General features: G+C 37.1%; 1 protein-coding gene across 3 annotated transcripts in view; it reads right to left on the reverse strand.

Annotated features, from left to right (window-relative positions):
- TASP1 (taspase 1) overlaps positions 1–14,009 on the reverse strand; it is a 62,892-nt gene that overhangs the window by 5,525 nt on the left and 43,358 nt on the right. For 2 of the 3 annotated variants that reach the window (XM_063316331.1, XM_063316324.1), the window contains exons 12-13: positions 8,791–8,901; positions 7,703–7,776 (exon numbers count right to left, since the gene is read on the reverse strand). In XM_063316331.1, coding sequence (XP_063172401.1) covers positions 7,703–7,776; positions 8,791–8,901 — 185 coding nt within the window. The remainder of the gene's footprint in view (positions 1–7,702; positions 7,777–8,790; positions 8,902–14,009) is intronic. The other variant, XM_063316338.1, reaches the window with a different exon arrangement.

The following is a 14,009-nucleotide window of genomic DNA, read 5'->3' on the forward strand; positions in this document are numbered from 1 at the left end:
GATTTAGCATTTTTGGTGGATTCGATCGCTCATTTAAATGAGTCAAACATGCGTCTTCAAGGTGAAAACCAACTTATCACTGCAATGTTTCAAACCATCACAGTGTTTGAAATGAAACTTAAAGTATGGCAAGCTCAAGTTATGGAAAATAATTTTATACATTTTAATATGTTGGCTAAACACAGTCCTGTGAACAGCGAGAAATAGGCAGCCTTGCTTTTCGGTTTGATACAGGAATTTGAGAACAGCTTTCAAGATTTCCGGAAAAATCATCAATATTTTGGTATATTTTCGACTCCATTTTCAGTCGACGTAACTACATTACCTCCAAATTTTCAAATGGAATGCATAGAGTTGCAATGACATCCAACTCAAAGAAAAATTTGATCATGTCTCTCTACTGGACTTTTATAAGACCTATCTTCCCAGAGAAAAATATCCCTCACTTCACAATCATGCCTTATTCATGACATCACTTTTTGGCAGCACATACATTTGCGAGCAACTATTTTCAAGGATGACGCACACGAAGAGTAAAATTAGAATTAAAATTTCTGACGAGCACCGTGAGAACTGAGAATTGCAATTACTTTCATCAAACCAGACATTGACGCATTAGTTTCATAAAAACAAGGACAAATATCCCACTAGTTTTATGTTGCCCTCTTTTTAAATATAATAAAAAATATAAAAAATAAATGAAGTTTTACTACTTACATACATTAACCATATTATATATTTTATGTGTGGCCCAAGACAATTCCTCTTCACTCAGTGTGGCCCAGGGAAGCCAAAAGGGTGGACACACATGCATTGGAGCATGTCTTACAGATCACCATCCAGTTTCTATCTGAAGATCTCTAGTGAAGGAGAACTTAGCACATCATGTGGAAAATTGCTGCAATAGCTGACCGTTTATATGGTCAGGAAGTTCCTTCTGATATCTAATCTGAACCTCCTTCCCTGTATTTTTAACCAACTTCTTCTGGTCCTGCCCTGTAAGGCAACAGAGAAATTTGTCCACTCCTGTGTGACAATCCTTCAGTCCTTCAGATATTTGAAATCTGCTATTATATTTCAGTCATCTTTTCTCTAGGCTAAGTATAACCAGATCCTTTAACCTTCCTCATAGGGTTTGGTTTCCAAACTCTTTGACATCTTAGTAATCCTCCTCCACAAACTTGCTCCTCTGCCCTTTATCATAGTCCTTTTTGAACTGTGGTACTCAGAACAGGATGCTGTACTGCAAATGGAGTCTAACCAGGGAGAGATGGGTAGAAAAAATATTTTGCATGATTTGGACCCTATGTTTCTGTTTATATATCCCAAAATAGCATTTGCCTTTTTGACAGCTGCATCATACTGCTGGGTCATGTTTAACTTGTTAACAAGGACACTGAGATCCCTTTCACATGTACTGTCAAACTGGGTTTCCCCCATACTATACTTGTGTCTTACATTATTGCCCAGATACAGAATTTTCCGTTACTCCCTGTTAAATTTAATTCTATTCATCTCAGCCCACTGCTCAAATCTCTCTAGATCTTTTAAAATCTCTATTTAATCTGAAGGATTAGCCACCCTTCCCAGCTTTGTATCATCTGCAGACTTTTTAAGTGTCCCCTTAACTTCCTCATCTAAGGCATTAATAAAAATGTGGAATGACCCAGGGCCCAGGAGATAACCCAAGTTGGAGTCCTTAATGAGCACTCTTCTGGTATGATCATTCAGCCAACTGTGAGTTCATCCAACAGTGGTATAACCTAGTCCATATTTTACAATTTTAAGAACATTATGAGGCACTCTATCAAAAGCTTTGTTGAGGTCCAGGCCCAGGTCCAGGCCATCTATGGAATTCCATAATATATTTATGGTAGTAATTTTATCAAAGAGGGAGATAAATTTAGTAGGTATGAAGGAATGTAGATCTGACCCTGGGAATATGAAAGAAGGAGCAAGCTGTTAAGAAAAGATTGGTCAGATCTGAGAAAGAAGAAAGTATGAGAAAGAAAATAACAGGCTTCTGAGATTCTGTTATTCTATCCTACTAGAAAAAAGAACATTCCTGGAATCCCTACCATGCCTGTTCCTTGACTGGTCTACCTGGAAGGACCACATTACTCTCTCATCACAAAGGCATCAGACCTTGCTTTTAGAACTTGAATAAGGCAACATAACCTCAAGACTCTCTGCTATCTGCAGAACAAGTTGCTGAGGCATTATTACAGCAGTTGGATATACAAATACCAGATCTACATAATGCCCTGATACAACTAGCTGAGCAATTGGATCAAGGCTTACCTCAGCTGGGAGTGGCCCCACAATTGCTGTTTGACCAGTACTGCCCACAAATCTACTGGAGAAGTGGGGTGTGTGTGTATCAAGATCAATTCCTTATTTCACAAGAGTCTGACACAATTTGTTTGTGATGAAGCCATGCTGGCTCCTGTTAATTGTAGCATGCTTATCAAAATGCTCACAAACATGCTGTTTGATAATCTGTTTGAAGACATGTCCTATTTCTTCTCAGAAGTCCTTCGTGAAAGAAGCCTAGACCAAACCATTTTGGTGACATATCTGCATAGCCAGTTGCAGATTCCAGGGATCCTGCTTTCTCTTCTTGCCCCATGACCATCAACTGTAAGGATTAGTTTAAAAATCTACCTGTGCTTCCAGTTCCTTCACTTTCCTGCTCAAAGCCTCACAGTCGGCAGAGATTCTTTCAAAATCTGTTCTGGCCATGTCATTCATCCCAATATTAATCAAGTGGAAAGGATAGTTGTCAGTTGGTTGAACAGCCTTTGTAACTTTCCATCACATCCTGTATATGGGGACCTGGAAGATAACATAGCTCCTGCATATCAGGTCTGCATACTTCTACCTCAGTTCCCCTTAGCAGGGATTGGATCTTGTATTTCTTCAAATTGTAACAGTCCAATGTCTTTTACAGTATTCTGGGCCATAGTTTGCTCATCTAGCTGTTGATCATCCTCTAAAGGGAGAATCTGGTACCAGTTCCTGGCAGCAGGTGGTTTTCTGATTTTCTTGCCTTTTTAGATCATATTATTCCACATGTTTACCTCTGCCAATTTCCCCACCCCCCTGGAATTCTCTTCTCTTTTCTGCCCCTCCTGGAGAACTTCAGCAGTCCTATCCAGCAACCTCTCATCTTCCCAAATGCTTTTTAGTATAGCAATGTTCTCCTCAAGTCCTTTCATCTTCTCCTCCAAATAAGGGGAAAAAAAGCTTACACTTGTAATTTGGGTCCTCTTCAGGCAGAAAGATAAACACTGCACTTATTTGACACATCACAGTAAAGCTTCCCTCACTGTCTATGGTGCTTGGAACCTTCCCTATCAACTTCCCTACCCAAACTTCCATGCAAACCTTTCTTATTTACTTGCTCTGGTTTTGAGCTCCCAGAAGCTGACTCTGAGTAGAGACTATAATGGACTTAAAGATTTTTAAAAAGCCTACAGAGTAGGAGAAAAAGAAAATGTGTAATAGTACTAGTAGTAATGACATCCTTCTACCCTGTCTATTATCCCTGTTTGCTTGTTCAGTGAGTCTGCTCTCCGAAAACCATGGTAGTTTCAAAATATGCAAAAATAAGTACCAGAGTTACAATCTATCAAACTATTCCTTCTTCTTTCTATTCTTATCTGTATCACAGTTAACCCCCCCCCTTTTTTTTATACAGTTCCTTTATCTTTTCCATAATAGTGCTCAAGGGTCCTTCATTTTAGACAGTTACAGATTATTACATCCAGGATTTCTGGATATATAGAATGTATGTTTTTAAAAATACTAATAGAAGCAATTGCATGTAGTTAGCATGCTTAAGAGAAAAATGTTTCCATTACTGATAATGGAAAATATTAATTTATTTTTATTAAAAAATTAAAGGAATATTGAAACAAAAATCTTCATAAACCAAGAAATCAGGAGCCTTGAAGTGCCTGTGCAGCTGTTGTCAGGGAGCTCAAAGCTTGCAACTTGCCTTTCTTAACATTTTCACAGCACTGACCAAAGATCAGCATCAAGGCAAATGAAGTGGGAATTTCAGTACTTTTTTTCCTCCCTAAGAGGTGATTAATATCAGATTATACAACTTCACTCTGGAAACTGACAATTCTAATCAGCTAAATGTTGATGATAAAACATTACTGAACCCTGGGTAGTAAGGCCCTTCGTGGGTGTGGGAATTTTGCCCACATCTAGCTTTGGCACTCACATCGTAGTTCTTCTTTTCATGGAAATGCCCATGCTCTCAAATATTTGGGCAACTATTCAATTATTATGACTAATCATCTCAAGTAAGTAATGTTGAGGATATAAGATCTTTGTAGGGATACACAGCTCTCCACCGCAAACACAATGGCATACAAAGTTGTCCTTCATTTGAATTTTATTTTTTAACAGAGTTTAATATTAAAATTGTTTTGAAGAATGGAAAAATATATACATTTGACACCAAAAAACAAGCCAAACCTAGGGAAAGATTCAGGATTCATGGCATGAACTCCAAGTATAAGGAATAGGTTTAAAATTGGCAGTAACACTTGGAACACTACCAGTGTTACTAGCTAAACACCCCAAAATTAGACTCGATATTATCTTAAAACATAAAACTCTAGAGAATGCATACTTCGGAAAACCAACTATAAGAACCCAAACAAGAATAAAAGAAGTGAACATGATACCCTTAAAATGGATTTTAGAAATCTATCTCATCTTCAACTAAACAAGAAGTCTACAGCTGAAGCACAAAGTGTAAGTTCTAAATAATTCATATTTAGAAATAATCACCAATGGAATTAGTGAAGTTACTACTGAGTTAATACAGTTAGGATGAAGCTCAAAGAAAGTATTAAAGCAGAGATGAAACTGAGTTAGCTCCATCACAGTGAATGATTCTCCTTCTGGCAACCATGTACAGCATCTGAGAAAGAGAAAGAGTGTGTACCCCACAATAATAAGTACTTGCATTCCTACCACCCATATATGAACCCACAATGAAATTATACCACAAATTCTTCTCTCAAGTGCTCACTTAAGTCTCTCTATAATCTCCAAGAAGATTTGAATAGATTTCTTCTACATGACTTTTTCAATATGGTTTCAAAGAAACACCCTGCTAATTTTAGGAAGCATTACACAGAAGGACAGAAATGGTACAAATGAACTGAACTGTGGCCCAAAATAACATTTCTATAAGCAAATGGATTCTTTCCTTCCAACCAGACATTTCGCATCTTCCTCCTCAAATGTGTATTTTAAGACAGCCTAAATATGGTTGATGGAAAAGATAGAATAGTTACACTTAGAAACTCTATGAGTTACTATTTTTTTAACTGAAACCATGATCGTGAACCATTTACAAACTAGGCAACACTAGTTGTCTTCTCCTTTTACACTTTCCTGGAAAGCAATTATTGCCAAGGGATAAACTGCCAACTGTGGTGGTTAGTCAAAGATAAAGGAGGCAGGTCTTTAAAAATAAAGTGACAGAACAGTAAGCATCCAAGGAAAACAGAAATCAATAAACCTATAGAGTGCAATTTATTTGACATATACAAAATTTACTAGATTTTTTTTTACCCCTAAAATGCTACCCAGCCAATTCCAGAATGTAATATATATACTTCTAAGATATATAGAAGAAAAAATATTTCGGCTAATAATTCCAAGACATGGTGGTACAATACCAAAATATCACTTTAAGAATAAAAATTCCATCTGTTGAATTTTCAGAAGTTCAACGATTAGGTGTCTAAGAAACTGGAGAGGTATTAGAAAATAGAACAGATGTATCACATATATGGATGGTAGAATCAAATACATTCCTACTTACATTTAATTAGGAAAGTCTACTCAAATATAAATCTCTCACACACACTAAATATGCTAGGCTCAGGTTCATCATCTGTTTCACAGTATGTGCTGGTTGCAATGGGAATTAGTATTTTAAAAACAATGGTTGAGCATTATTATGGCAGTCTGCATGATGCTTCTGTTTTATCCTGATGTGCTCATTTTCTGTGTTTTTGTCTAGCGTTTTTAAAATAGTATAAGTTGAACCGTCCTTGCTATCTCTAAGTTTTCACAACTTCCAAGATCACAGAATTCTACCTTTTACAAGAGCAGCTTATTTGTTGATCTTCACAGGGAGCAACCACAGCATTTGTGGTTAAATTCAAGAAAACATTTGCAACCATAGGCTCAAAGAAAGAGGAGAGAGAGGGATTAACTCTGCTGAAGGAAGGTCACAAACATAATTTAAAAGTGAACTGAGAAGAGCAGCTGCGTCTTTCAGCCCAATCAGCTTGGCCAGCTGGAGAATTTACCAGCAGTATGAAAACAATGCACACCAGATGTCCAATGAAAGATCTGCAAGTAAGAAAATAAAAGATCTCTGGGCATAACCCTGAGCTATTAGTCTTTTTAGCATCAAGGTCCCACAGGGCACCATCAAGCCAGATACAATACAAGTATAACACAAACTTTAGGGATTGGATTACTTCGAATCTAATATTTAATTTAGCTATGTGCCAATAAAGTAATAATGCTCTTCTCTCAAAGCATAGAAAACCCCTAAGACACTCTGAAATCAATAATGTTTTTCAATATAGATGTACAACATTAAATACTGAAATAAATCATAATAAGGATGTGAAATGAAAACTTTGTTTTCTGAATTTATAAGAAATAATCTTACAAAACCTTGAATACCAAACTATCATAGTGGCAGGTGTCAGCATGAGAAGCACGTACATTGTAGTGTACAACAAACATGACAAACAAACAAGGCAACTACAGATGGTTAAATGGAATAATCAGGGACTGAAAGGGTTCTAGCTTGCAGCTCTACTAAATTAAACAAGAGCTTGCAAGTACACAAATACAAAATTGTACCACAGGCATGACCACAACCTGATGTTGCTGAACTACATCTTTCAGCATCCTCAATATTAGTTATGCTGAGACTGCTGAGAGTTGTGGTTTAGCAAACATCTGGAGGCCACATATTGTGCACCCATGTTCTAAGGAACCTGGCCACAACTGGTCTGCTTAATGGGCCATTCAGTGGGCAAGTCTGCTTTTCTTAGCTATTCTGAAAGCACATCTAATTTTCTCTCGACCAATCCACTGTGTCGTCCAGCTCATTAAAACTTCATGACCTCAATTTCACCTCAGCTATGCATCTAATTTTGATAACATCTCCTCCTCCTCCTGCAAAGCATAGCTTGTGGTCAAAGTTCTGGAGCAGTTTGAATTTGAGCAAGTAGCAACGGCAAAAGATAAAAAAGGTTTTCTGCAGAATCCCTCTGGTGTAACCTTTTTAGCTATTCATTTCCCATTTGTGTATTCTAGCTATTTCAATTGCACTATCAAAAACAGGCCAGTTCAAACATCATGGTTTGGCAACTTGGAGCATTCTGTGGGTCCAACCATGAAAGAGAGCATGGGCCACTTGGCATCTTAACAGATATAAACCATAGTTTCGCCATGCTTACCTGAGCTGCACAAGAGTTGCTATGGCCATGGGAAGCCACATGACAAATTAAACAATGGAATTAAGTTTTCTTCAGCTACTTTATTTTTATTTCAGTGTGTGAATAATTTAAAACCAGCCTGTTGAATAAGGTAAGGAATTCATTTTTTAATAACCAGTTTTCACAAGTTACTCTTTGTGGCTTACCTTAGCTTTGCCATCCTGAGCTGACATATATCCCACACACATGCTTTCTGTTGTATGACTCCACAGGAACTCTACTATGAGAGGAAAAAAGTGTTAATTTACTAACTAAAGTATCGTGTCTGTTTTTCACAATAAATGGTATATTAATAAAAAGCAAGAGCCTTTTATTCTTTGAAATAAAACTGAATTGTTGTTTCATAGTTGGTGTTTCAATTTCAGCATCAAATTTACTAGGGAGAAGAATATACATACAGCCGCCCCCCAAAAAAAATGCCAAGTTCCATGTGCCAATTCTTGAATGCTAGAAACACCAAAGCCACTGTTGCTTCTCTGTACCATCCAAGGAAATTTTTAGAGAGTGAAGAAATGTTTCTGCTGTCTGCACCAGCAGCTGTGGGGGCCAAGTCCTTTTGTGCTGGAAGGAAAAGATGATCTCATGGCTCCTTTTTTTAAAATGTGAAGTGGCTCAAAATCATCACGCTGCCCCCCTCCTCTTTCTTCCCCTATAAAGAAAGGTGAATGACTTTTGTCCTAGAAAAGTGGCTGAAAATTACCACTCTGCCACACCCAACTTCATCATTGTGGGTGGGTGGAAGGAGGTTACATGTACATCTAAGACAGATGTGATATTTGTGAATGTACAAATCTGAGTCTGTGTGTGAGCATGGTAGAGATGTATATGTGGGTTCATCCATGTAGATATAAGTGTTAAGTTGCCCCTTCTGAAGACTGCTTTTGCACCTGATGCATCTTTAGAGATAAATCCATTCTCATTGATGACAAACAAATGCCACTAAGTTAGAAGGTGGTCTATGCAATCCTCTCCAGAAGGCCACGCTGATATTCAACAGATTATCTCACTCAATATTCTGTTCTCCACCTCCCCTATTACATTTATTTCTGAAACCTTGATGTAATTAAAATGTAGTAAAATTCCTCAGGAAAAGAAATTAATAGGCTACCAACTGGCAAGCGTTTTAATTCTGTGCTGTTTTTCCTTTGGTTTGTAAAGTCACAGAGGTATAACCTAATTATTATATTTAATAACTGGATAACTTATTCATTCAAAGCTTACGTTTCATACTTACCTAATAGAGACTGTTTATCCTGTGAAGAGTTAGGCTCTGCAGAACACCTACAAGAGCGGAGAACTATCACTCCTCCCAGAACACCATCCTCATTGGCTAAAAAAGGTGAACCTATGGAGAAATGGGAGGCAAGGATAGAATCATGGAAAATTAATAAGCACGTAAATCTTATAAGGCTGTTATTTCTTTTTTAAATGGATGCTAGCTGCCCCCCTCCAGCTGCATAATGTACAAGAAATATAACCACCTGCCTTATTCCAAAGGTATGAGATACCATCAGGTTACTATCAGTGTAACTTGGTTGTATCAAAAAAGTGAGCTTCTACTGTACTAAAGGATGATGGATCACAAACACATTTAAACTGAAGAATTTCGACCAGTTTTCTTTCCTCAACCACCATTATTTTCTTCAAGGGAAGGTGATAACTACCCTACCACAAAAAGGACAATTCAACAGAATTAAACAGGCCATAATAAACTGGGCCTACAATGTCAGCTTCTAAAGAAAGCTGTCCAAAGCCACTGCTCTTTGTAACACTGTGCCCATTATACTGAGAAATCCCTTTGAAACACTGGAAAATGAGGAAAACACAACTGTCTTGCAAATGTTCCTTTCAAATTCGAAGCATACTTTTTAAAGGTGCTACACCAGAAGCTGTAATTAATTTTAAATTAGCCCAAAAAAAATTATGCATACCATTTTTTATTTCTGGTGCAGCTTCAAATTAATGACATACATTTTAAAATGTGGGAAGTATTTTATGGTTTAAATACAACCTAAACATCTTAAGCCACAAGATTAAATGCAAATGTAACAAGTCAGTTAAGGCCAAAGAGTCTTTCATCGCACGTTCGTTAAATGTTTATTGCCCACATATCAAGCAACAATAGTGGAAGACAATAGTTTATTTTGAGAGCTATATATATTTTGTCTTTTAAAAAATGTAGGCCAAGAGATTTTTTTATCCTAAATGTACTTTATACAAAGACAGCTCAAAGCATGGAATGCTGCTGTCGTGCACATTGTATCAACAGAACTCAACCAACTTCAAACTCTTTATAACTTTATGAAAATAAGTAATCATTATAATGTCCATTTCACAGACCATTACACAGCAGAAGACATGTTTCCATCATTCCACAAATCAACTGTGGACACACAGAATCCTGACTAATAAATATTTACCTAATTTATTATGGCCAGTCACAAAAATAAGTGTTATGTATGGAGGGAGTGGTGGAAGATGTATTGATAACAACCTTAAAGCATCTAAAGCCCTATTAAATTCAAGCAAGAGGACTTTGTTCTATTGATTTTAATGACACTTTTAAATCACAACAAACTTCAGCTGCATCAACTAATTTTACCTGCAATGGGTCGGACTGAAAGATGCCCTTCCACTCACAGAATAGTTTTTTTTTTAAAATATCAGATAACTGTGAAAATGAAATTATTGCTTAACTAACCATAAACTTAGTCATGTGGTAGTCATAGTTTTAAGATAGGCAATATATCTCTATATGGTCTAGGATTCATCTTGTGTTGATATCATAACAATATTTTTTTCTTTAGTTTGTTTTCCTCCTTATGTTTAATTTACTGTAATCCCTGTAATGCATGCAGGGTTTTTTTCACTGTACTATCACTGATGTATTTTTTCTTTGTTATACAAACAAAACAGTCTGTAATACGTTGATAATTATTTAAAACAATAGTAGAAGGATGTACTAAATGTTTGACATTTCATCTCATGCTGCTGAGCACAGAAATATTTCATCATTTGACAACAGTAGAGTGTGCGTTAAGAGACAGCGCAAAGGTAAGAGGCTATCAGAAGGCCACGGCGGAACATCAGAGAGTGAGAACTAAAACAACAGAGATGCTCTGTGGGGCTTAGTGAAACTCAGCAGCACTTCAAAAGCATTTTGTCAACTGCATTTTTCAAATACTCTCAGTTTCTAGTAGAAGCAGCATTTAGACATTTCAAAATTTGTTAGCTACATTTGCAAGAAGTTCAGTGAGTTTCAGAACAAGTAGGTTTACTCAAAGGTGAGCTTAGGCAATACTTTCTCCACTATATGTACTTAACTAGCTTATGAACTGAGTGTGCAGTAAGCTATAACTCAGATTTTTGTTAAAAGAATGTTACCCAGTGCTGTTTTCTTTCTGCTGCTTTGAAGAAATACATAGACAGGTAGTCCTCGGATTACGACAGTAATTGGGACTGGGACTTGTCAGCAGTGGGAGGAAGACAACAGCAAAGGTCAGCTAGGGGCAGCAGGGCCTGGGGAGCCCAGGGCAGCAGTGGCGGCTGGGGCTTTGCACTGTGGTGCTGGGGTGGCTGGCTGGGGCACTCCTTGATGGTGGTGGCAGCGCTGGGGCAGAAGCAGAGGTCCGGGGGTGGGGGCGGCCAGCTGAGACTGCTGAAGGTCCCGGGATTCTACTTCAGCCTCAGCGCCACTGGTGCTGCCACCATGAAATGCCACTGTGCAGGGCAGCCAAAAGGGCAGAGATGGGGGGAAATAGGTGGGTGGGGGGAACTGAGGCACCCCTGCAGTTATAAGTGTGTGCGGGCTGCCAAGTGCCCGAATTCTGATCATGTGACCGCTGGGGCGCTGCAACAGACGTAACTTCAGGGACTGGTAACATTCATTCAGTGCCACCCTAACTTCGAATGGTTGCTGAACAAGTGGTTGTTAAGCGAGGACTACCTGTAATCAATTTTAGAAACAGACACTGAACTATTTTTGAAAATAAGCTTTTTTTTCTGAACAATAGGAACACAATAGATGTAGGCTCTAGTCTTAAGAGGTTATAAACACTATTATGGAATTAAAGCTATTAAACCTATTTCTGTCTTATTTCTGAGCAATGCATGGATAGCACTAAACTATCACACCAATGAAAAGATAGCACTCAGATTGCCATGATGATGTTGGAATGGATATTTAGTATTTAAATAAATACACAGAATATGACAGCCAGTTTGGTATAGTGGTTAAGGCACCAGGCTAGACACTAGGAGACTATGAAGTCTAGTCTCGCCAAGAAAACTGCAGGGACTAGTCCAGGCAGCCACTAGGAGTCAACATTGACTTGAAAGCTCAATATATATAATTATATAAAAAGGATGTGTCTACCTCTGAACTGTACAGTACTTTATTTTTATCAAGGATTCTAGGCACATGGAAACTTACTAGCAAGGAACCTGAAGCATGAGTATTTTTTCATCTTGCGGAGGTTCCACACTTTAATTCATACGCAAAGAGATGATCAGAAATGTGTTTTTGAAAAACAGTGCATGCATTATTAAAGAAAAATAGCTGAGGTTTTTAAAAGTTTGAAAATACTTTACATGTAGTTCTAAAGAACTATGCATATTTCAATTGTTCAGCTCCCAAATCAGCCTGCAAACAGAATAAACATTTACTGGGAAGCCTGCATTCCACAAACTTGGCTGAATTTGAAAAGAATAGATGAGGTATAAAATCCTCTCTTCTGTCTGAAAGATGCCTATGTTTACAGAACACCATTTTCATTCTACATCAGTGTGTGTATTCCATCTTTTATCTTTATTAAACCAATAACAATATTAAAGGTACCTATACAAAAACAGTGTAATTCATGTATTCCGCTTCTAATCCAACCATTACTTAAGTCAAACATCCTGTTAGCTATAAAAGTAAGAGGAAGAAAACAGCTGCTACTAGGGTGGTCCTTCATGCACTTTTTATAAAATTCTGAATATCCAGTCAGGTATTCCCAAGTAAGAAGGAATATTTATATGCATCTCTGGGAAGTTTTATTTTGTGATAATAAATGAATAAAAAAGTAAGACTCTGATGATAAAGAGAACAAGTCATAATGTTACAAGCAGGCTATTAACCTTCTTTATTCATGGTTATTTCTCAGAGATGTAAAACCTACATCATAAATTACAGTTCAAGCAACTAATGTATCAGTAAAAATCAACAACAGGAAAGTTAAAAACAAAACAAAAACTAACTATTCAGTATATACCCAGCATTTTTGCATTACCCCTTAAGTGTACTTTTGCAAAATGTTACTGGTGTTGATTCTGAGATATCACAGCTCTTAACAAACCCCATGCCAAAGATGCAGGCTTCTTTGGATCAGATGGCATGTCTCTAAACATATTAATACTGAATGATGCTATGCATAAAATAATCTTATTTAGCATTTCAGTTAAAACAGTGTTTACCACCTCTACAATCCAGCATACTAGAAAGGCAATGTTGCACCTGCACAGCTTGAATTATCTCCTTTCAATTACTTTTATTAAAAACATACTAATATTGTGTAATTAGGATAGAGGACAGCAGATAGACAGACAGACAGAATCTAATAGTTAATGACTATTATGGCAGCAGATAAAGTAGAGATTATAGGAGAGAATTGATATCTAATAGATTTCTTGAAACAAAAAAGGGAAACCAAAACCACATTTAAAAAGTATATTTAGATAAAATAATTCAAGCATTCACATTATGTCTTTTTTATTGCTCTTGGATAGCTGATCCTGCCTAGAAAACTATTCCCTATTAACAAACATTCTACAGAAGCAACGCATATGAGAATAAATGGAATGCTTTGGCAATGATTCAATGCTGAATAGGAGTAAGACAAGGATGTGTAATGCCTCCTTGTTTGTTTAATTAATTATTGTCTAAATCTGTGCATGAAAATATGAGAAATTTCAAGGCATACAAATGCTGGTAGAAAAGTAGTGTGTATTATGCAGTCTGTTGTAGAGAATAAATGTTTGGTGAAAGCAACAAAAACCCTTGTGTATAGGAGTGTTATATGGCCCACTTTGTTATATGGAAATGAGAACTGGTATGTCAGGAAAAATGTTAAAGTAAGCTGAATGCAGCAGAATAGGGGATTTAGGTATATATCAAGAACACCTAGATGCTGTGAACTGAATACAAAAGTGAGTAGCCAATATGAAAGGTATTGATTCTGTCCATATCAAGAGAATGAATAAGGATCAAACTGCAAAACAAACACAGGATGGGGGGAGAAGAAATTGAAAAAGTAATGGTTGAATGGAAGTGATGAGATCTTCAAAAAGAAAGACATGAGAAGTTTAAAGAACAAAAACAATGTATTAATTGTTGTATCAGTTGTGGAAAAAGCAGGGATACTTTGCAAGGATAGAAAGTTATGGAGCAATATATCAACAGTGTTGATGTAA

Source organism: Candoia aspera, chromosome 1 (assembly GCF_035149785.1).
Source record: "Candoia aspera isolate rCanAsp1 chromosome 1, rCanAsp1.hap2, whole genome shotgun sequence".
Classification (NCBI taxonomy): domain Eukaryota; kingdom Metazoa; phylum Chordata; class Lepidosauria; order Squamata; family Boidae; genus Candoia; species Candoia aspera.